The sequence below is a fragment of the Medicago sativa genome, chromosome 7 (assembly GCF_051527215.1).
Source record: "Medicago sativa cultivar Bolivia chromosome 7, Bolivia_mono, whole genome shotgun sequence".
NCBI classification, from domain to species: Eukaryota; Viridiplantae; Streptophyta; class Magnoliopsida; order Fabales; family Fabaceae; genus Medicago; species Medicago sativa.
Window position 1 is genome coordinate 104177332 of NC_140755.1, and position 24039 is coordinate 104201370.

The 24039-nt window shown below is 32.1% G+C and overlaps 1 protein-coding gene and 1 pseudogene across 1 annotated transcript; both read right to left on the minus strand.

The window, feature by feature from the left end:
* Positions 1-3075: 3075 nt before the first annotated feature.
* Positions 3076-4596, minus strand: LOC146911683 (uncharacterized; annotated as a pseudogene).
* An 8273-nt stretch (positions 4597-12869) lies between these two features.
* Positions 12870-14731, minus strand: LOC146911684 (uncharacterized). Its single transcript, XM_085727220.1, has 2 exons — positions 14449-14731; positions 12870-13761 (listed from the first exon to the last, which is right to left on the minus strand). The coding sequence occupies exons 1-2, from the start codon at positions 14633-14635 to the stop codon at positions 12959-12961; spliced, it is 990 nt and encodes a 329-aa protein (XP_085583346.1). The 5' UTR covers positions 14636-14731; the 3' UTR covers positions 12870-12958.
* Between the last annotated feature and the right edge of the window lie 9308 nt (positions 14732-24039).

Genomic DNA, 24039 nt, shown 5'->3' on the forward strand with positions numbered 1-24039 from the left:
TTCATGTTTACTAGCTAAAAACTTAACCCATTAAATTCAAAGTTGCAAGTTCTCTTCTCTTCCGTAAATTCATTCCAGTTGTTCCCTTTCTGTATTTTTCTTAAGGTTTTTTAAACTCTTCTCTAATTCATATCTCAACCTTGTTATCCCTAATTTTGTCATATTACCATGAAAAATCCAATTTAAAAATAATATGAAATCAAGAACATTTAAACTCAGATTAAAAAACAAGCACTTTTTTCCAGACGAAAAACAGCAGCGACGAACTCCGGTGAACAGGAACTTCGCCGACGAATAGGAACAAGGATGACAAACACTCATCAACGGGATTCACAGCGCTATGGTTCCTTTTCTCAGCTGTTTTCGATCTTTCTGTTTAAAGGATTGTCGATTGATAATGAATCATGAAGAAGAAGAAGAACTCATGAAATTAAAACCATGAAATTAAAACCATGAATAAGGATTGTCAATGTTCCTTTTCTCAGCGTTATAGTTCCTTTTCTTAGACCAACTCATGAAATTAAAAACATGAAGAAGAAGAAGCGGCACAGAACGTCAGAGAGAAGAACAGAGTGGAAAAAGAGAAAGGGTGGAGGTTACACAGTACATGACCCTTTTTTAAAGAGCAATTAAATCTGAAGCGTTGATTTAGATCCAACGGTTTAAATTAATTCCTCTCACCCTCTCATTTAAATAGTGCTCTCATTTGAAATGCCCTATATATATAGGGGATGTATCAAATGAGAGGACTTCTTATAATGAGAGGGTGAGAGCATTACTTATTGACCATTGGATTGAAATAAACGGTTCATATTAAAAGTTATACATTAAACTGCACATGCCCTTTTTCCTTCTTTCCACGCGCTTCCTTCTTCTCAACCCAGGCTCTTTCATTGTTCTCTCTCTCTATCAAACTTCCTTATTCTTTTTCTCTGCAAATTCTTCTCACAAACTGGTCTAATCAACACAAGATTAATTAATTTCTTTCAAAACCATTTTAATGGCTTTGGTTATCTCAATCCATATGTCTATTTATTAAAAAAAACCTTTTTTTAATCCAAATCGGCCTAAAGCTAACACAAAGGGCATAGCCATGAATTTTTATCTCAAACCCTTCGATTAAACCAATGGAAGGAGCACACACCATAAACATTTGAATAAGCTTTTTCTTATGATTTTTTTATTTATTATAAATGGGTACAATGATCAATCCACTGAATTTCAATTCCATACTGAGAAGCAATTTGGGTAATGCAAATCTGGAATTTCAATTCCATACTGAGAAGCAATGAATATGAAAAAGAAAAGGAAATTGATTTGCCAATCTAACGAATTCGGTTGCTGAAAACCCAACATCTTCTTGTGACTCGAGTATAGATTTGCAGGTGGATGTATGTTTAATTTTCCCTTGACCTAAAAAACCAAAAAAATGGGTCTTTGATTATGATGATGATGATAGTGAAGTTTTTGTTGAGACCAATTGGTGAAATTAAAACCATGAGAAATAAAAAAGAAGAAACACAGAGAGTAGAAATTACTTGTGAGAGAAAGAGAACGCGTCAAAGTGGAGAAGATGAAAGGTGGAGGATGTAGTGCATGACCCTTTTTAAAGAGCAATAAAATCTGAACCGTTTATTTCAATCCAATGGTCAATAAGTAATGCTCTTACCCTCTCATTATAAGAAGTCCTCTCATTTGATACATCCCCTATATATATATATATATATATCCCCTATATATATATATATATATATATATCCCCTATATATATATATATATATATATATATATATATCCCCTATATATATATATATATATATATATATATATATATATATATATATCCCCTATATATATATATATATATATATATATATATATATATATATATATATAGGGGATGTATCAAATGAGAGGACTTCTTATAATGAGAGGGTAAGAGCATTACTTATTGACCATTGGATTGAAATAAACGGTTCAGATTTTATTGCTCTTTAAAAAGGGTCATGCACTACATCCTCCACCTTTCATCTTCTCCACTTTGACGCGTTCTCTTTCTCTCACAAGTAATTTCTACTCTCTGTGTTTCTTCTTTTTTATTTCTCATGGTTTTAATTTCACCAATTGGTCTCAACAAAAACTTCACTATCATCATCATCATAATCAAAGACCCATTTTTTTGGTTTTTTAGGTCAAGGGAAAATTAAACATACATCCACCTGCAAATCTATACTCGAGTCACAAGAAGATGTTGGGTTTTCAGCAACCGAATTCGTTAGATTGGCAAATCAATTTCCTTTTCTTTTTCATATTCATTGCTTCTCAGTATGGAATTGAAATTCCAGATTTGCATTACCCAAATTGCTTCTCAGTATGGAATTGAAATTCAGTGGATTGATCATTGTACCCATTTATAATAAATAAAAAAATCATAAGAAAAAGCTTATTCAAATGTTCATGGTGTGTGCTCCTTCCATTGGTTTAATCGAAGGTTTGAGATAAAAATTCATGGCTATGCCCTTTGTGTTAGCTTTAGGCCGATTTGGATTAAAAAAAGGTTTTTTTTAATAAATAGACATATGGATTGAGATAACCAAAGCCATTAAAATGGTTTTGAAAGAAATTAATTAATCTTGTGTTGATTAGACCAGTTTGTGAGAAGAATTTGCAGAGAAAAAGAATAAGGAAGTTTGATAGAGAGAGAGAACAATGAAAGAGCCTGGGTTGAGAAGAAGGAAGCGCGTGGAAAGAAGGAAAAAGGGCATGTGTAGTTTAATGTATAACTTTTAATATGAACCGTTTATTTCAATCCAATGGTCAATAAGTAATGCTCTCACCCTCTCATTATAAGAAGTCCTCTCATTTGATACATCCCCTATATATATAGGGCATTTCAAATGAGAGCACTATTTAAATGAGAGGGTGAGAGCATTACTCTTTTATTTTTCCGCACTCATACCTTCATATTTGGTTTCCGGAAAAATAATCAACAACACTAAACTCTAAAAAATTAACCAATATTCCTAGAAACCTAATTCACCCCCCTCTTAGGTTATAATCTGAACTTACATTCCTCATCATCAACATCATCATCGTTGTATTATGAAGGGGCATTCCAAGGCGGTGATGATGTTGGAGAGTGTGTTGGAGCAGTCACACTTGATGAAGGAGCATTCCAAGCCGGTGATGGTGTTGCAGAGTGTGTTGGAGCTGTCCAACTTGGTGAAGGGGCATTCCAAGTAGGTGATTGTGCTCGAGACTGCGTTGGAGCAGTCCAGCTTGGCGAGGGAGCATTCCAAGCAGGTGATTGTGTTGGAGAGAGTGTCGGAGCAGTCCGGCTTGGCGAGGGAGCATTCCAAGCAGGTGATTGTGTTGGAGAGAATGTCGGAACAATCAGGCTTGGTGAAGGAGAATTCCTTGATGGTGAAGTAAGTGATTGTGTTGGAGAGTGTGTCGGAGCAGTCCGGCTTGGTGAAGGAGCATTCCAAGCCGGTGATTTTGCTGGCGAGTATGTCGGAGCAGTCCGACTTGGTGAAGGAGCATTCCAGATGGCAGCAGCACTGGGTGCCGGAGAATTCCGCAAGGGAGATGGTGCTAGGGAGTGTATTGGTGCAACCGCTGGAGATAATGATGGACCATGATGTTTGTGGTGGTGTGGATTGAAAACGACGACCTTAAACTTTTCACCATTTTGACAATTCTCAAGGTTTCCACTGATGAAGTAAAAGGGACCTGCTTTGTTAAATTTATAAATTGAATCTCCACCGTCCATCTTGTAGATTGGATTTTTGTGTTGCATGAATCATAGTCTTGTTTGTTTACCACCAACACTCAATCCAATCCTTTGTTATACTTGAAAACTGTAGGCCAAAAGACACCATTACGAGATGTTAAACAAGAATTATCACTTATAATAATTGTTAGAATCAAATATGAATTTTGATTTCAATAAATTATAAATATTTTGTTTATGGTCATTGTTCATAAATTTTAGTCTATATATTAAAATTACAAAACTAAATTGCTAAAGAAAGGCTCTCAAAACTGGATAATAGACAAAAAATAAGATCAAATATTTTTTTTTTATGAAAAGATCCAATATGATTGTAACGATTAAAAATGTATTTAACCTATATTATGTATTTTTTCGGACTAAATTTTTATTTTTATATATTCTAAAAAGGAAAAATTTATTAAAAAACTTCAAACCATAAAGTATTCAACCGCAAATAGGAACAATAAAGCCAAAATACATTCACACTAAACCACCTCAAACTCAAACTGATCGAACCATAAGCTGTCACAAATAACATGAAAACTAGCAGAAAAAAAAATCAAGACAACCACTTCAAAAACCATACACCATGCAAGAAATTTTTATTTTGATATTGAATATTATACATAAATTTCGATTCTCTGATAAGAAAACAAAATTTTAATATGAATTATATGATGTATAAGAAGTTTTGATTTTGAGAGAAGAAAAAAAAGAAAAAAGAAATGCATTGAACTTACAAAGAGTGTCGTTGGTTGGAAACCTAGTTCTGCTATCCCAGACGTTGTAGTGGTTTCGTGAGTCTTTGACTGCCCAACCATAGTTGCCACCGACATTAAACTTGTATGCAGTGTTGGATTTTTCCCTAATTAAGTTATTTATTTATTTAAATAAATAAGTGGTAATTACCCACTAAGTGCACATAGTGGTAATTATCCATTAATCAGAAAATGGTCTTTATTCTTTCCCTTAAATTTAGTAACTGCCCATTATGAGTGAGTGAGTGGAGGAGCAGTTTTGTTTTGCACGTTCAGTAACTTCTTGATGGCAGAAGTTATATAAAGGAGTGCAGTTCATTTGTTTTGGTTCCCTAAGCCTAACATCTCTATTCAGAAGACTTACACCATCAAAGTGAGATTGTGGAAGGTTTAGAAGAGCCTCAACTTCTTCAAGCAGGAGCAATGGCTGGAGGTATGCCTTGATCCTTTAATTTAAGTTTCCGCTGTTTAAGTAGTTATTTCTTTTGTTCTTTATGAAATAACTTACATGTGGTATCAGAGCCAATTTCATCCTCTGCCTTGTGATTTTCGTTTTCTGCATTTGGGCAATTTTGTCAAAATTTTCGATTTCAAATTTGAGTGTAATTGCAGAAAATAGTTTGAAATCATAAGAGAATGTTTTGGTTCTTGATTCTGTATTAGATTCATGATTTTTGGTGTTAAATTGGTCTGAAATCCCAGTTTTAAAAATGAGTCTGTGAGTAATTTCATCCGGGTCAATGAACCCATTCAGAGGTTGAAGAAGCAAATTTGTTTTGTTTTTAATTAAAATAATTATTACTTGCATAGTATGTAGCGTGTCTCATTTGTTTTGAACTGACACAACACTGTGCACGCAGACCACTTTTGTTGATTTATTCCTGTCAATTTGTAACTGCTTAGACCAATTCAATTTGCATTGTATTATTTTACTATAAAATACTCTGCTACTGTGTTTGTGGGTTAATCTGTTTGCATATGGCAATATAGCATTAATGTATGGTGATTATATAGGCATTTCATACATGGGTCTCCATAGTACAACTAAGCATTACAATTGGCATTTATTTGTATTGCATTCTGGGTACTGGAGTTTGTATGATGTTACTAGATTAACCATTCAATTGTTAAACTTATATAGGTGATTTAAATCCTGTTTCATGTTCTGGTTAATTAATGTATAAGCTAATTGCCTATAGTTTTATGCAATTGTGTATTAAGATTAATTGCCCACTGTTCGTGCAATTTTTGTTGAGATTAAATGTCATGTTGATCTATATGATTTTAATTAATTAGGGATTAGCCACAGCATCTTTAATTATGCAAAATTGTATATTAAGTTTTAAGATCATGGTTGTGACATTGATGTAATTAATTATATTGAACATAGTAAATCTTATCCCACATGAATTTTTGTTATGTTTTGTATAATTAATTAGGATGAAATATCAATTTATATTTTCTAACTTACCCTCAGGAATTAGAAAAAGGAACATAAATTGATAGTTTTGTCATTCGGTTATATGAATCTAATTGAATAAAATTTTAGCCCACAGGTAAATTTTATGTCACTAGGTTCATAGTTTGAAACATGATTTACGTTGGTAAAACATGATATTTATTTAGTAGTCTCAATTTTAATTATAAGCATGTATGTTCAAATTTTGCAGCTATGCAGCCTATGAATTTTTCTGATTTTAAGTGTGAAATTCCCGAACTAAGGGGTGAAAACTATAAGGTGTGGAAGGAGAGAATTCTTCTTCACTTAGGGTGGATGGATATCGATTATGCTATTCGGAAAGACGAACCACCTGCAGTTACTGAAACTAGCCTTCAGGAAGACGTTGATCTTTATGAAATGTGGGAGCGGTCTAACCGTCTCAGTGTGATGTTCATAAAGACCAACATCTCTGCTAGTATCCGTGGTTGTGTCGATCAGCATGATAATGTCCAAGCATTGCTTAAGGATATTGATGAACAATTCAAAACATCAGATAAGACACTTGCTAGCACCCTTATAATGAAATTTTCATCCATGAAGCTTATCACTGTGAAAGGTGTGCGTGAGCACATCATGCAAATGAGGGACTTAGCAGCACAGCTAAAGACTCTTGAGGTTGATATGTCTGATTCTTTTCTTGTGCACTACATTCTGAACACTCTTCCACCTGAATATGGACCTTTCAAGATTTCTTATAACACACATAAGGACAAATGGTCAATTAATGAACTCCTGACCATGTGTGTTCAAGAAGAAGGAAGGTTGACTATGGAAAAGAGCGTGAGTGTTTTTGTTGCAACTGAAAGAAAGAACATGAATCAAGCGAAACATAAGGGGAAAGGCAAAATACCACCTCAAGGTGGAATTAAGAAAGAATCCAAGTGTTTCTTTTGTAAAAAGAAGGGACACATGAAGAAGGATTGCCCCAAGTTTCAGAAATGGCTTGAAAACAAAGGTAAATCAATCTCACTTATCTGTTATGAGTCTAATATGGTTAATGTTATTTATAACACATGGTGGATTGATTCTGGTTCTACAATCCATGTTTCGAATACCTTGCAGGGTATGACAAGCCTAAGGAAACCACTTCCAAGTGAGCAAGGCATCTATTCAGGAAGCAAGATGCGTTCTCATGTGGAGGCTGTTGGAACATGCAATTTAGTTTAAAGTAGTGGCTTTGTTTTAAATTTGGAAAAGACTTTCTATGTTCCTAGTTTTTCTAGAAATTTAATTTCCATTTCAAGACTTGTACCTTTGGGATACTCTTTCAATTTTTATGATACATCTTTCAATTTGTTTTATAAATCTAATTTTGTTGGAAATGGTGTATTATCTGATGGTCTTTTCTCAATTAATTTACAAAATAATGCCACTAATAATGTTATGCATGTTCACGCTGGAACTAAACGTTGTGTTATAAATGAGGAATCCTCTATTTTGTGGCACCGGAGATTAGGTCATATCTCTATTCAGAGAATCAAAAGACTAGTGAATGATGGAGTACTTGGTACTTTAGATTTCACTGATTTTGAAACTTGTGTAAACTGCATTAAGGGAAAGAAGACTAACAAGTATAAGAAAGGTGCAAAGAGGAGTTCTGAAATATTAGAAATCATACATTCAGATATATGTTGTCCATATATGGACATACCAGGTCCGAAATACTTCATCTCTTTCATTGATGATTACTCACGATATATGCATGTCTACTTGCTTCATAATAAGTACGAAGCATTGGATGCCTTTAAAGTTTTTAAGGCTAAAGTAGAAAAACAATGCGAAAAGCAAATTAAAATCGTGAGAACTGATAGAGGTGGAGAATATTATGGTAGATATACTGAGGATGGACAAGCCATGGGTCCATTTGCGAAGTTTCTTCAAGATAATGGGATTGTTGCCCAATATACCATGCCTGGTTCTCCAGACCAGAATGGGGTGTCCGAAAGAAGAAACCGAACTTTAATGGACATGGTTAGGAGTATGCGTAGCAACTCAAAACTTCCAAAGTCCTTGTGGACTGAAGCTCTTAAAACGGCAGTGTATATATTGAACCGTGTTCCAACCAAGGCTGTCCCAAAGACACCGTTTGAGTTATTTAAAGGTTGGAAACCGAGTTTGCGTCATATACGCGTTTGGGGATGCCCGTCTGAAGTAAGAGTTTACAATCCACAAGAAAAGAAACTAGACCCTAGAACTATAAATGGGTATTTCATTGGATATGCCGAAAATTCTAAAGGGTATAGGTTCTATTGTCCATCTCATAGCACTAGGATTGTGGAATCAAGAAATGCAAAGTTTCTTGAAAATGACTTGATTAGTGGGAGCAATCAATTCCAGGACACTGGTTCTGATAAAAGTCAAATTGATGTTGAACCGTCCACTTCAAGTGACAGATTGATTGTCATTCAGAGTTCCCCTCAAGATCAAATGGGTATTAGACAATCAGTCATTGAAGTTCCACAAGCGGCCGATAATAATCTAGTAAATAAAGATGTTCAAGAATTTCCAGGAATTTTTGAACAAATAGTTGAGCAACATGATCCTCAGGAAAATGTTGAACCAACATTAAGGAAATCTACTAGAGAGAGAAGGTCAGCTATACCTAATAACTATGTTGTATATTTACAAAAATCGGACTATAATATTGGTGCTGAAAATGATCCTGAAACGTTTTCACAAGCCATGAGTTCTAGAGAGTCGAATTTATGGTATGATGCTATGATAGATGAGATGAATTCAATGGCATCTAATGGAGTCTGGGATCTTGTCGAGTTGCCTAATGGTTTAAAAGCCATTGGTTGTAAATGGGTCTTTAAGACAAATAAAGACTCATTAGGCAACATTGAGAGATATAAAGCTAGACTCGTTGCCAAAGGATTCACTCAAAAGGAAGGAATAGATTACAAGGAGACTTTTTCCCCTGTATCTAAGAAGGATTCTCTTCGCATCATCTTAGCATTAGTTTCTTATTTTGACTTAGAACTACATCAAATGGATGTGAAAACTGCATTTTTGAATGGAGATCTAGAAGAAGAGGTTTACATGAAACAACCAGAAGGATTTTCTTCTAGTGGTGATGAGCATTTGGTATGCAAGCTTAAGAAATCCATTTATGGACTCAAACAAGCTTCCCGTCAATGGCATTTAAAATTTCATGATGTCATCTCTTCTTTTGGATTTGTAGAGAACATTATGGAACAATGTATATGCCAGAAGGTCAGTGGGAGTAAAATTTGTTTCCTTATTTTGTATGTGGATGATATTTTACTTGCTACCAATGATAAAGGTTTACTTTATGAGGTGAAACAATTTCTCTCTAAGAGTTTTGATATGAAGGATATGGGTGACGCTTCTTATGTCATTGGCATTAAGATTCAAAGAGACAGAGTTCGTAGAATTCTGGGCTTGTCACAAGAGGCTTATATCAATAAGGTCTTAGAGAGGTTTCGGATGAAAGATTGTTCACCAAGTGTAGCACCTATTGTGAAGGGTGATAGGTTCCATTTGGAACAATGCCCGAAGAACGACTTTGAAAGGGAACAAATGCTTAATATTCCATATGCTTCTGCTGTTGGAAGCCTAATGTATGCTCAGGTTTGCACACGGCCTGACATTGCATTAGCTATTGGAATTTTAGGCAGATATCAGAGTAATCCAGGTATGGAACACTGGAAAGCTGTAAAGAAAGTGATGAGGTACCTTAAAGGAACCAAAGACTACATGCTTATGTATAGGCGAACTGAAGATTTAGAGGTCAAAGGTTACTCTGATTCAGACTTTGCTGGTTGCGTTGATTCAAGAAAATCAACATCCGGTTACATTTTTATGTTAGCCGGCGGGGCTGTTTCTTGGAAAAGCGCAAAGCAAATCTTGATCGCCACTTCCACAATGGAAGCTGAGTTCGTATCTTGTTTTGAGGCTACATCACATGGTGTATGGATGAAGAGTTTCATTTATGGGTTGAAAATTGTGGATTCAATTTCTAGACCACTAAAGATGTACTGTGACAATTCAGCTGCTGTTTTTATGGCTAAGAATAATAAAAGTGGAAGTCGAAGTAAGCATATCGACATTAAGTACTTAGCCATAAGAGAACGCGTTAAAGATCAAACAATTGTTATTGAGCATATTAGCACTGAATTTATGATTGCTGATCCGTTGACTAAAGGCATGCCACCGTCAAAATTTAAGGATCATGTAGAAAGTATGGGACTTGGTTCCCATATCTGATTTTCGTTGTAAGAACGATTTTAGTTTTTTGAAACTCTATGTATGATATTTTCTCATATTTGATCTCTAAAGTGTATACATTTAATTTTGAGAAATATCAATTAAGTTTGGAACCAGAATAAACATAAATGATATGAGTTTATTCATTAAGTTATATGATTTGGTTAGAGACATAATACATTGTGATACATAGAAGATAATACTCAATTAAAGAGGACCTGTCGCTATGATCCGTGTGTTTTTGTTTCTTATTATTGTATGTGAAAGAATGTGTCGACCAAGTGGGAGAATGTTGGATTTTTCCCTAATTAAGTTATTTATTTATTTAAATAAATAAGTGGTAATTACCCACTAAGTGCACATAGTGGTAATTATCCATTAATCAGAAAATGGTCTTTATTCTTTCCCTTAAATTTAGTAACTGCCCATTATGAGTGAGTGGAGGAGCAGTTTTGTTTTGCACGTTCAGTAACTTCTTGATGGCAGAAGTTATATAAAGGAGTGCAGTTCATTTGTTTTGGTTCCCTAAGCCTAACATCTCTATTCAGAAGACTTACACCATCAAAGTGAGATTGTGGAAGGTTTAGAAGAGCCTCAACTTCTTCAAGCAGGAGCAATGGCTGGAGGTATGCCTTGATCCTTTAATTTAAGTTTCCGCTGTTTAAGTAGTTATTTCTTTTGTTCTTTATGAAATAACTTACATGCAGATGATAAAGAATATCGGATCTCATCATTGTTAAATGATTCAGAGAAAGAGTTGTAAGAAGATGATTGAAATGAACTTGAAAGGTGGGAAAAGAGTGTGGGGTGATAATGGTTATTTATAGTTAGATGACCGCGTTACGATATCAATTGACAAAATTATAGGTAATTTTTTATGATCATGACATTAAACTTGTGTTTTGTTGTTGTTACTTATTATCGTTTTAAAAATATACTGCTTTTGAATTATAACTCTACAAACTAAATTTTTTAGAGAATTATTAGTTTTTTTTTTGGCATAGCTAGTAGTCATTATCAGTAGTTTTTTTTAAGAATTATTTGTCTTTTTTTACAAAAAATAATTATTAGTATTTTGATCCTCTCAAAAAAAAAATATTAGTAGCTTGATATAGGTTAGAAAATTCATTACATGCTGTAAAAAAAAAATTACATTTTGTATCAAGTATTAAATAAAAAAAAAATGAGATACATGATGTATCATTATTTGATGTTGATTTTCTTTGAATTTGAGTTTACTCTATTTATTTTACTCTACTTATTGTTCGTTTTTTAGACGGATAAACACAAGTGATAGATTAAAACTAGTGAAACTTATTAGTGAGATCCGTTTAATAAAATAGGTTTCGCCGATCTATATAAATGAACAATAGATGAAACAAACCAGACTCATTGCTTTTTTCTTTTTCTTTCAAAATTGGTAGGAGGTATGATCTAAAAAAATGGCAGGAGTTACAGTTTTTTATTTTACAATCAACAAAACCAAAATAATATATACCTTTTCTTCATTAGGTGTACACATTCGCCTATTGTATTTCCTTCTGAAACTTATATATAAAAGTCATGCACCGTAGCATGTATACACACACAATCACGTTGCAAATCAATATATAGAAATTGTTTTCATATTTGTGTAAAATATATAAAATCAATATAGATCATTTCAGTATAATATCAAAATTCATCTAGTGCCATTGTTAAACAAGGCGTAAGTTGCACGCAGAAGTTGAAAAGGTTAGGCAAAATAAATACACTAGTAATGTACTATATTTGTGTGCTTTATATAGAAAAAATGTATTGGTAGTTCTCTTCATTTTTTATTTTTAATTAATTTCTGGTAGTTACTTCAATACAAATGATAAGTAAACGTCAAAAAAAAAAATGATAAGTAATAAATTAGAATGTATGCACCATAAAAAATATGCAATTGTGTAACACTTTTTTAGCATTCAATTTAATCATGACTAATAAATATTTATAAATTATTTTACTACCAAAATAATAAATATTTATAAATTATTTTAAAAACTATCTAAAAAAGGTGGTACAGTAAAACTTACACACGATTTCATTTCCTCGATGAAAGCAATTACTAGAATTGATTGATAAGGTTATATTTATGTCATGATGATTTAACTCCAGATTAACAAAATTTCTTCCTTCAAGAACAGAAAGGTTAACACCAAAATCATAATAATAATAAATATCTCTGATTAATTGTTTACAAAAATTAAAGCACTAACGTCGAATTTTTTCTAAATTAAAGCACTGAATCGGTTATAATTTATTTTCATTTGCAATTACAATTATAATTACAGTTATTACATTTATGAATTGACATGTTTATGAAATGTGATTAAACTAGTATCATGCTAGTTCTTTTCACCACAAAAAAAAAAACTATTATGCTTATGAAATGTGATTAAACTAGTATTATGCTAGTTCTTTTCACCACCAAAAAAAAAACTATTATGCTAAATTGGTTATGGAATAAATGTGATTATTCGTTTGTTTATGAAATGAGAGCGTTTATTATTATTAAGTTAAGGAGAAGAGACGGTGATTACATGAATGCCATGTGGATAGAGAAAACTTATAGAATCCGTCGCAAGTATGCATGTTATAGATTAATCAAATAGATTATTTATTCAAACATTATTAGAGATAATTAAAATGCTAGAAATAAAACCACTCTCATTCACTATCATCTTCATCATCAACATCATCATCCTTGTATGATGAAGGAGCATTCCAAGTCGGTGATGATGTTGGAGAGTGTGTTGGAGCAGTCACACTTGATGAAGGAGCATTCCAAGCCGCTGATGGTGTTGGAGAGTGTGTTGGAGCTGTCCAACTTGGTGACGGGGCATTCCAAGTAGGTGATTGTGCTTGAGACTGTGTCGGAGTAGTCCAACTTGGCGAGGGAGCATTCCAAGCAAGTGATTGTGTTGGAGAGAGTGTCGGAGCAGTTCGGCTTGGCGAGGGAGCATTCCAAGCAGGTGATTGTGTTGGAGAGAGTGTCGGAGCAGTCCGGCTTGGTGAAGGAGCATTCCATGCTGGTGAAGCAGGTGATTGTGTTGGAGAGTGTGTCAGAGCAGTCCGGCTTGGTGAAGGAGCATTCCAAGCCGGTGATTTTGCTGGCGAGTGTGTCGGAGCAGTCAAACTTGGTGAAGGAGCATTCCAGATGGCAGCAGCACTGGGTGCCGGAGAATTCGGCAAGGGAGATGGTGATGGGGAGTGTACTGGTGCAACCGCTGGAGATAATGATGGACCATGATGTTTGTGGTGGTGTGGATTGAAAACGACAACCTTAAACTTTTCACCTTTTTGACAATTCTCAGGGTTTCCACTAATGAAGTAAAAGGGAGCTGATTTTTTAAATTTATAAATTGAATCTCCACCGTCCATCTTGTAGATTGGATTTTTTGTGTTGCATGAATCATAGTCTTGTTTGTTTACCACCAACACTGAATCAAGTCCTTTGTTATATTTGAAAACTGCAGGCCAAAAGACACCATTATGAGATGTGAAACAAGAATTATCACTTATAATAATTGTTAGAATCAAATATGAATTTTAATTTCAATAAATTCTAAATATTTTGTTTATGGTCATTGTACATACATTTTAGTCTGTGTATTAAAATTACAAAACTAAATTGCTAAAGAAAGGCTCTCAAAACTGGATAATAGACAAAAAAATAAGACCCAATATTTATTTATTTTTTATGAAAAGATCCAATATGATTGTAACAATTAAAAATGTATTTATCCTATATTATGTATTTTATCCGACAAAATATTTATTTTTATCTATTCTATAAAGGAAAAATTTATTAAAAAACTTCAAACCATAAAGTATTCAACCGCAAATAGGAACAATGAAGCCAAAATACATTCACACTAAACCACCTCAAACTCAAACTGATCGAACCATAAGCTGTCACAAATAACAGGAAAAATAGCAGAAAAAAATCAAGACAACCACTCCAAAAACCATACACCATGCAAGAAGTTTTTAATTTGATATTGAATATGCAAGAAGTTTTTGATTTGATATTGAATATTATACATAAATTTCGGTTCTCTGGTAAGAAAACAAAATTTTAATAGGAATTATATGATGTATCAGAAGTTTTGATTTTGAGAGATGAAAAAAAGAAAAAAGAAATGGATTGAACTTACAAAGAGTGTCGTTGATTCGAAACCTAGTTCTGCTAGCCCACATGTTGTAGTGGTTTGGTGAGCTTTTGACTGCCCAACCATGATTGCCACCAACATTAAACTTGTATGCAAATGATAAAGAAATGCTGAGAACCAGCATTGATACAATCAAAAGAAAACCAGATCTCATCATTGTTAAATGATTCATAGAAAGAGTTATAAGAAGATGATTGAAATGAACTTGAAAGGTGTGAAAAGAGTGTGGGGTGATAATGGTTATTTATAGTTAGATGACCGCGTTCCAATATCAATCATTGACAAAATTATAGGCAATTTTTTATGATCATGACATTAAACTTGTGTTTTGTTGTTATTATCGTTTAAAAAAAAAAAAAATACTCCCTCCATTCAAAATACACATCGTAATTTTAACATGTGCACTATTCACATAACTTGCTTATACCATATTTTTTAACTAATATATAGATACAAATGTTAGCATGAAAGACGTTGTTTGATTTGTTTCGATGAATATTTTTAAAATATCAAATTTTTATAATTTTTTATTATATATAATTAAACAAATGTATGCATGTAAGATGTTGTTTGATTTGTTTCAATGAATATTTTCAAAATATCAAATTTTTATAATTTTGTATTATATTTAATTAAAGATATTAATGATCAAAGTTGTGTATTGGCATGTGTACAGTGGTTAATTGCGACATGTATTTTGGAACAGATATTGTACTATTTTTGAATTAGAATTCTACAAACTTATTTTTTTAGAGAATTATTAGTTTTTTTGGCACAAGTAGTCATCATCAGTAGTTGTTTTTTTAAGAATTATTTGTATTTTGATCCTCTCAAAAAAATAATTAGTAGCTTGATATAGTTTAGAAAATTCTTACATGCTTTACAAAAAAAAAATTACATTTTCATCAAGTATTAAATAAACAAAATATGAGATGAATGATGTATCATTATTTGATGTTGATTTTATTTGAGTTTGAGTTTATTCTATTTATCTTACTCTACTTATTACTTATTGTTCGTTTTTTAGAGAGATAAACACAAGTGATAGATTAAAACTAGTGAAACCTATTATTGATATCCGTTTTTTTTTAGCAAAATTATTGAGATCCGTTTGTTAAAATAGGTCTCACGTATCTATATAAAAGAACAATAGATGAAACAAACTCGGACTCATTTCTCTTTTATTCTTTTTTTCAAAATTGGTAGGAGGTGATCTGAATAATGGTAGGAGTTCCATGATTTTTTGTCAAATAAAAACTGAAAAGAAAAAAAATACTAACGGAATTGATTGAAAGAAATATACCACATTTAAGGAGGGTATTCAATACATTAATTCTTCCATAAATTATTAATTCTTTTGGATTTTGAAGCTTGAAACCTCGATGAAATATATTTCTATAAGTGTCTCGGTGAGTGATTTGTAGGTGAGTCGCCTAAACTTTGTTTTTCCTGGGTCAAGTAGTATAATAGTTACAATTTTTTTTTTTTTGTTATAGTGAATAAGTTGAGAGTCTGAAGTTCAAACTCAGTTTCCTACATATTTTAATGGATCATGCTAACTAGTACCCCTATAACACTAGTTAAGGAAACAATAAATATAAGTTTTGCATTGAAAACAACATTTAACCTGATGTCCAAAAACAGGATTTGGATTCAACGCTGTTACAGCAGGATGCTGCAACAGATCTTGGCCATACAATCTCTGATCAACGGTTGAGATTCCTTTACTGTGTAAATTGATTTTATAATCTGAACCGTCGGATCACAAATGAATGGTCCAGATTCACTACAGTGTGAAACTGTGTGCTGTTTTTGCAGCAGGGAATCCAGGTCCCCAAAAACACTAGTTAACATTTTCATATTCCAATACATTGTTATATCAAATGAGCTATGATTATAGGGACTAAACTTAATGAAACTTTTTTTTTTTTTAGCCAATTGCACTGGAATGAAATAATCATTAGACATAACACTTTTACTAAACTACCCTTACTTTATAAGAAAAAGGCAAACTTAAAGTTGCATTGAAAATTGTGTGAGAGAAAAGTTGGAGAGGGTAAAGTTGGAAGAAAAAAATTAAAGTTGTATTGGAAATTTAAAGCGACATTCATATTGAAACAAATTATTTTGGCTAAAGCGACACTCATTTTGAAACGGACGGAATACATTCCAGATACACAAACAACTTATACTCACTTTACTTTGATTGATTAAAATATGGGAATTTTTTGTTTGGTCTCTAGATGAAGCGGTAAATATGACTTAAAACTAACACATACAATACAACAATGTTATTCTGATTTTCAACAAATGTAACTGTGTTAAACCTAATAATATCGGCATTATAACCTGATCCAAGACTTAAATACATTGTCGAAACTTTATTATAATTATTATTTATAAATAATAATGATGAGTGCTAAGAATAGAAACCATTTAATTTTTGCTCATAAAAAAAATAGAAACTATTTAAAAGTTTTAACACCATGATTAGGCCAATCTTAAAAAAAAATAGAAACTATTTAAAAGTTTTAACACCATGATTAGGCCAATCTCATGTCCGAAAGTATTTTTTTAGTGAATCTTTGTTGTTAGTTGGGTCCAAGACATTTACAATGGGGTCCTTTTTTAAAAGGGACTAAAATAAATAAACAATTCTACATATGATAAGGACCGGAGCCAATAAAGAATTATTAATGTAAAGACTAAAAGAAAACAATAAGGATAAAAAAAAACATGGACTAAAACCAAAAAGTTTATATTTATGATCAACATTTGCATATGATTTAGCTTAAAAATCATTGTTAATTGTTTTTTTAAGAAATCATTGTTAATTGTTTAAAAAATATTGGGGTTCGAATTCCGCACACCCATTTATTCACTTGAATTCTAGTAATTTGAAGTTCGGTTGCAACGTAAATAAAATCTAGTAAAAATTATTTTACCTATAAATCGTTGAAAAAAATAGTAAATTTTTTGCTCAGTTTTATCATCTTTTCTTAATGTATGAGAAATGGTCAAATGTAATGCAACTATTATATATTAAGTACATTTGGGATAGCTTTATTTTATTTTTTGTCTTTTTGAAAAAGATGAAAGGTTAAAAATCTAAAAGAAAAAACATTAACATTAATTTTATAAAACAAAATCAATTTTTGAGTTATGTAATTCAAATAAACAACTTGAATTTAACCAATTTATTTTAAAGTTTGAACCAATCTAAATTTGACTCGACTCATATCTTAAGATCAAGTTCGACTCTTGTAGTTGTTTCATGCAGTTTTACACAAGTAGTTAATCTCAACGTAGATTTGTGATAGAATGATTCAGCTTTATTCAATGTTCATTTGGGAAGCGGATTCAGTGACTTTGGCACTTGGTAACTTTGTGACTTTGACCAATAAAATTTTGACACATGACAAAATCTTTTAAAACCAGCTTTTACAAAAAACGACTTAGAAGGTTAAGAATATATAAAATAAATCCAAAAGGAAAAATGATTTTACTACCATTTATTTTAGATCCAAATTATCAAGATATTATTCAGGTGAAAGCACAAATTAAATGGTGCGAAGAAACAGCTCGATATTATCTAAAAGAAGATTTTGATTATTTTCTCTTTAAAGAAAATATAGAATTAGCTGATTCGTTAAGAAAAAATCTTCAAAAACTAGTCAAATAAATCATGGATGGTCTTATTAATCCATTTGGAAAAATAATACCTCAACCATTTATATTAGAACCTAATTATAATAATATAATTAGAATGAGAAACCAAATTAATTGGTTAAGAGAAACGGCATATTGGTTCCTAATATTTGAAGATAATTACACTACATACTGGGAGTATGAAAATTTTGCAAATCTTTTAAGCCTTAAAATACAAAAGTTTATACATGGCTAGTAAAGGTGTAAGTGAAAATATACAAGATATTTTTGAAAATCTAACAGTACTTCAGAAACAGTTAGATAAAATAGTAGAAGTCCTACTAGAAAAAGAGTTTGAAGAAAAACTCAATGAAAAATTATCTAACTTAGAAGAAAACCAAAAATTGTTAGATGAGAAACTTTGTGTTAAAATAGATGATTTGATCGATCTATTAAAACTCTTACCCATAAGAGATAAATGTCTAACCCTAGAAGAATTACAAACTTTTGTCAAAAAAGAAGGGGGAGATATGGTAGAAATTTCAGAAAATATTGAAAAATCAGGAAAAGAAATTAACTTTTTCGCGCCGTTACCTTAATATGGACGAAACAGAAGAAGAGATAGCTAACCAGCTAAATGAATTACAAACATTAATGGCTTCCCTAGACATTAATAGAAAAAACCAAATAACCGAAGAATCTGATGATGAAAACAAGTTTGTTTACGACTTTGGATCAGAAAGTTCTTTCAGTATGGAAGAAGAACCACAAGTAGGGCTTGTGAAAACCAATGAGCAACCAGAGTCATCAGAAATGGGACGTAAAAGAGGACGTCAAGAGGATAGTGAAAGATTTATTGATCAACAAATCATTCAAAATAAAATGGATGAAAGAAAATTCAAACAAATACCATCTAAATATATACCTACAATAAATCGTCACAAAGAAGATAATGTTTTAAACATTGATTGTAGTGAAGATACTAAAAAGGAACTAAGAAGTTGGTACCATGATCACATGGTAACAATCCAATTAGACCCTACACTTGGGAAACTAAGTCCAAAGAGTATTTTCAACTACTTAAAAACTAAAACCATAGGTAATGCTTGGAGTTTTATGTCTGAACAATCAGACTCAGAACTTCCATCAACAACCGAAGAAGTAATAAATCATGTTTATTCAATTCTGAAAAAAGAATTCGTAGGCTTTGATGCACCAGAAGCAGAAGCAGACCTAATGAATACAAACATCCATAGGATCTTTAATCTAAGAATTTGTGATATGTGTTATGTTGAACCATTTATATGTGAATTTAGCAAATACTATTATGCAATATCTCCACAAAAGAGATTACAATATAATCTTTTAGGATTATTCTACAATAAACTCCCATCATCTGTTGGAACAATAATGGAAAAAATAATCCAAGAACACTTAGAAGTAATCGTAGGACTAGACGATACTCTAGGAACAAGAATAACTGCTTTAAGAAAATGGATATCCGAAAAATGCATGGAAAAAACTGCTAAAAGAGAAGCAAAAATAAATGTTTGCTGTGATAGAATTCAAAACAAAGTAGGAAACTATGGTTGTAGTAAACCTAGAAGAAAGAAAAAGAAAAAAGTTTTTAGAAAAATTGATCGTTCTGAATATAGAAGGAAAAAGAAATTTCCAAAAAAATTCAATAAACAAAAATATTTTAGGAGAAATAAAAAATATCCTAAAAAGAATTCATGTCCTAAAGGAAAGAAAACATGCACATGTTGGTTGTGTAATGAAGAAGGACATTATGCAAATGAATGTCCTAAAAAGAAAGATTCTAAAAAAGAAACCTTGAAATTAATTTGGGAAGAAGGTTTTGAACCAATAGAATCAGATATAGATTCTGACGAAAGTAGTATTTTTGAATATACTACCGAAGAAGAAATTGAAGAATGAGTAGAAAAATTTTAAAAAATGGAAATCCTAATGCAACATTTATCCAGGTAACACTGAATAAAAAGAAAATTATGGGTTACATTGATACGGGTGCTACTTTATGTTTTGGTAGAAAATCCATAATTAAGGAAGGATGGATTAGACTACAAAAACCAAAAGAAATTATCTTTGCTGATAAGAAAAAACACCAAATATGGTTTGTTCTAAAACATGTTTTTATTAAAATTGAACATAGATACTTCTATGTAAAATCAATTTATGAACATGACTCTGGAATAGATTTGATAATAGGAAATAACTTTTTAAAGTTATATAATCCTTTTATTCAAAAAACTGACACTATAACATTAAATTGGTTTGATGTCAATAATCCAAAAGAAAGTGAATTTGTTACAACAAACATTATAACAAAAAATGAAATTTTAAAGGCAATTTCAGAAAATCTTAACATACTTAGATGTATGTGGGATAAAAGAAAGTTTTACTTAACAACTGAACAAAATCTAGAACATCATCTAGATCAAGTTTGTTCTGAAAATCCATTAGATACTATAATAAATAAAATACAAGATTTAATTGTTATAAAACTTAAGGATCCTAAAAAGGAAGTTAAAGCACTATACAAAATCCCTTATTCAGGAGAAGATAAGGAAGAATTTAAAAAAGAAATAACAGAACTATTAGAGAAAGGATTAATAAGTCCTTCAATTAGTCCACATTCAGCGCCAGCTTTTTATGTCAGAAAACATAATGAGATAAAAAGAGGAAAAGCTCGAATGGTGATTAATTATAAAAAACTTAATGAGGCAACTATAAGTGACTCATATAAGTTACCAAGAAAAGATTACGTTTTTGAAAAAATAAGAGGATGTAATTGGTTTTCATCTTTAGATGCAAAATCTGGATATTGGCAGTTAAGGTTATCAGAAGAAACTAAACCTTTAACAGCTTTCAGTTGCCCAGAAGGACATTTTGAATGGAATGTTTTACCATTTGGTTTAAAACAAGCACCATCAATATATCAAAGATTTATGGACAATACTCTTAAAGGTCTTGATCATATTTGTTTTGTATATATCGATGATATATTAATCTTTACTAAAGGAAGTAAAGAACAACATATCAAAGATGTTACTACTGTTTTAAACAGAATAAAAGATAGAGGAATTGTTCTATCTAGAAAAAAGTCAATACTTTTGAAACAAGAAATCGAATTCCTTGGTCTTATCATAAGAGAAGGAGGAAAACTCGATTTATCACCGCATGTTCAAGAAAAATTTTTACTTTTTCCCAATCAATTAGCGGATAGAAAACAAATCCAAAGATTTTTGGGATGTTTAAATTATATTGCTAATGAAGGATTTCTCCAAGATTTAGCAAATGATAGAAAAGTTTTACAGAAGAAGATATCTGAAAAAGTGCCATGGTCATGGACACAAAAAGATACTGAGGCTGTAAAATCTTTAAAAGAAAAATTAAAAGTTTTACCACAACTATACAACCCAACAGAAAATGATTTTTTGGTTGTAAATGTTGATGCAAATCAGTTTACATGGGCCGGAGTCATGAGAGCTCTACCTAATGGTAAACAAAAATTGGGATTAAATCTCAATGGATATGTTGAGGATGAAACCCCACAACAATCCTATACCATTGTGGGCGCAACCCCACAGTTAAAATCAGATATCCCTAATGGGCGATCAGATAAAACATCAGTTTCAACTGATTCAAAACTTGATTATTCAAGCAATAACATCCGAATTAAGGATAAAGATCTTGTCTTATGCAAGTATGTTTCAGGTTCTTTTAAAGATGCTGAAACAAGATATCATATCAATGAGAAAGAAACTCTTTCTTGTTTAAATGTTTTAGAAAAATGGAGAATGGATTTAATTCCATCAAGATTTTTATTACGAACAGATTCAACTTATGCTAGCGGATTTTGGCGCTACAATTTAAAAGTTGATCATAAACAAGGAAGACTTGTTAGATGGCAAATGCGTATCCAACAATTCTATCCTTACATTCAACTAATAAAATCAGAAAACAATTGTTTTGCAGATACTCTGACAAGAGAATGGAGCAAGCTCTAAAGGTTCTCTACAATAGCTTAAAGCAAAAAGATGAACAGATTGAAATTCATAGCCAAAAGCTAAAACAACTCTCTTCAGAGAGGGGGGAGATGGTTAAAATGATCGAAAGTCTAACCAAGATCATAAATGTTGAAGCTCCAACAGCAACAACAACAATAACAGAAGAACCAACAAAAAAGACTTTGAATGAACAACAAAGTTTTTCATCAACATCCTCAGCAGGCTCTATGCCAGAAGAAGATACAAAAAAGTCATGGGCTGACAAAGTCGAACAAGAAGATGAGGAGTCAAAAAATGGTTCAGACCAGCCAAGCGATGTTGCCGACCTACAACCAGCAAAGAAGGTGTATGTCATCTTTGATGGTCCAATGAAAGGCATCTACAACAACTGGGCAATTGCAAGCCTCCACATTAATGGCAAAAATGTCAGACACAAAGCTTATCCAACAATGGAAGAAGCAAAAGAAGCTTACAAGGCCTCCTACAAGGAAATGGCTATAGCAAAAGATATTGGCCAACCATCAAAAATGGAATCTAAAAAGAAGGTTTCAGTAGGATCAATTATAAACCTCCAAAAAGAAAAAAATAAGATAAAGACCATTGATGATTTCATGGGAAAGTGGAGATGGCTAGCCAACTTCAAGGAAGAACTAGCAATTGAATGTTTTTATCCAGTTAATACCAAACATGGGGTAAAAGCCAATACAGTTCCAGGAATATCCAAGGAATTACTTAAAGAATTCTATGACTATGGAATGCTCAAGACTGTATATCTTGAGGAAAAAGAAGGTTATAGATTTCAAGAACTTGCTGATCTTCCAAAAGAGATCGGTGATACAGCAAAAAGATTTAATGACTTCCTTGCCAAAGGAAGAGAAATATTTCTCCAATTCGAACAAACATATCCATGGTTCGAAGAAGAAAATAACCAGATGGCTGTAAGACCAAGAACAGCTATAAAGATAGGTATTTCAAACAAAACCTATCTAGAACCAAATGCAACAAGTGTTGGATGGACATTAACCTCATTTGTTCAACAAATGAAACGTTTTTACGATTATCTAATCAAATATGGGTCATCCATCACCAATTATAAAGTCTTATATGTCTCAGATTATTGTTTCATGGTCTGTGACTCAAAGAAAAAGGTCTCTACAGAGCACCTCAAACAAACACTTCAATTTGAAGAATTATTCTCAGGATTCGAAAATGGTCTCCATAGAATTCCAGACGAAGTACAACAGGAATGTTGTCAATACTTCTCAACCTACAAAGGGCATATCTGTAAATGGTGTGCAAAAGACAAAGTGTCGGCAGAAGAAACCAAAATACCGACAACTTCAGCAGCAAGAGATAAAGCTACAGAAAAAGCCTAGATACGTGTCATGTAGAAGTCATGATGTAATAGTGGAACCTTATCATCTGAGTCAGATGGGGACCACTTAGAGATAAGAATCTTATCACTTTAGGTGATAATGCGTTTTCTTTTTCTTTGCGTGTTTCAATTGTTTTTCTTTTTTGCTGTCATGGATAAGGACAGGTGAACCACTTGTAAGTCCTTTCCTTCTATAAATAAGAGCCTCGATGCTCACTTGTAAATTACAACAAAAATCAATGAAGTAAGTACCTTTAGTTTGAGAAACATATTGTGGGAAAGGACTTCGTAGGATTTGAAGTTGTCATAACCAAATCGAAAGATTTTTAGTTTCAATATCAATAATCGAAAGATTATTTCAAATTCCAAAGGATCGAAAGATCAGAACCATCAAAAATCCAAGACAAAGTCAGGTATGATTTTAAATATTTTATAATTTTACATTTCATAATGGAATATAGTATGATAAGAGAAAATTCATCTGGTTTTGTAGCAGATGTATTAATAGATCATATAGAAAAG

What these genes read in the sequence shown, in the direction of transcription:
- LOC146911684 (XM_085727220.1), bottom strand. Translation starts at nt 14,635, where the DNA reads ATGAATCATTTAACAATGATGAGATCTGGTTTTCTTTTGATTGTATCA. An exon ending in TCGAATCAACGACACTCTTT is followed by an intron (nt 13,762 to 14,448) that starts GTAAGTTCAATC and finishes TTTGGCCTGCAG; the next exon opens with TTTTCAAATATAACAAAGGA.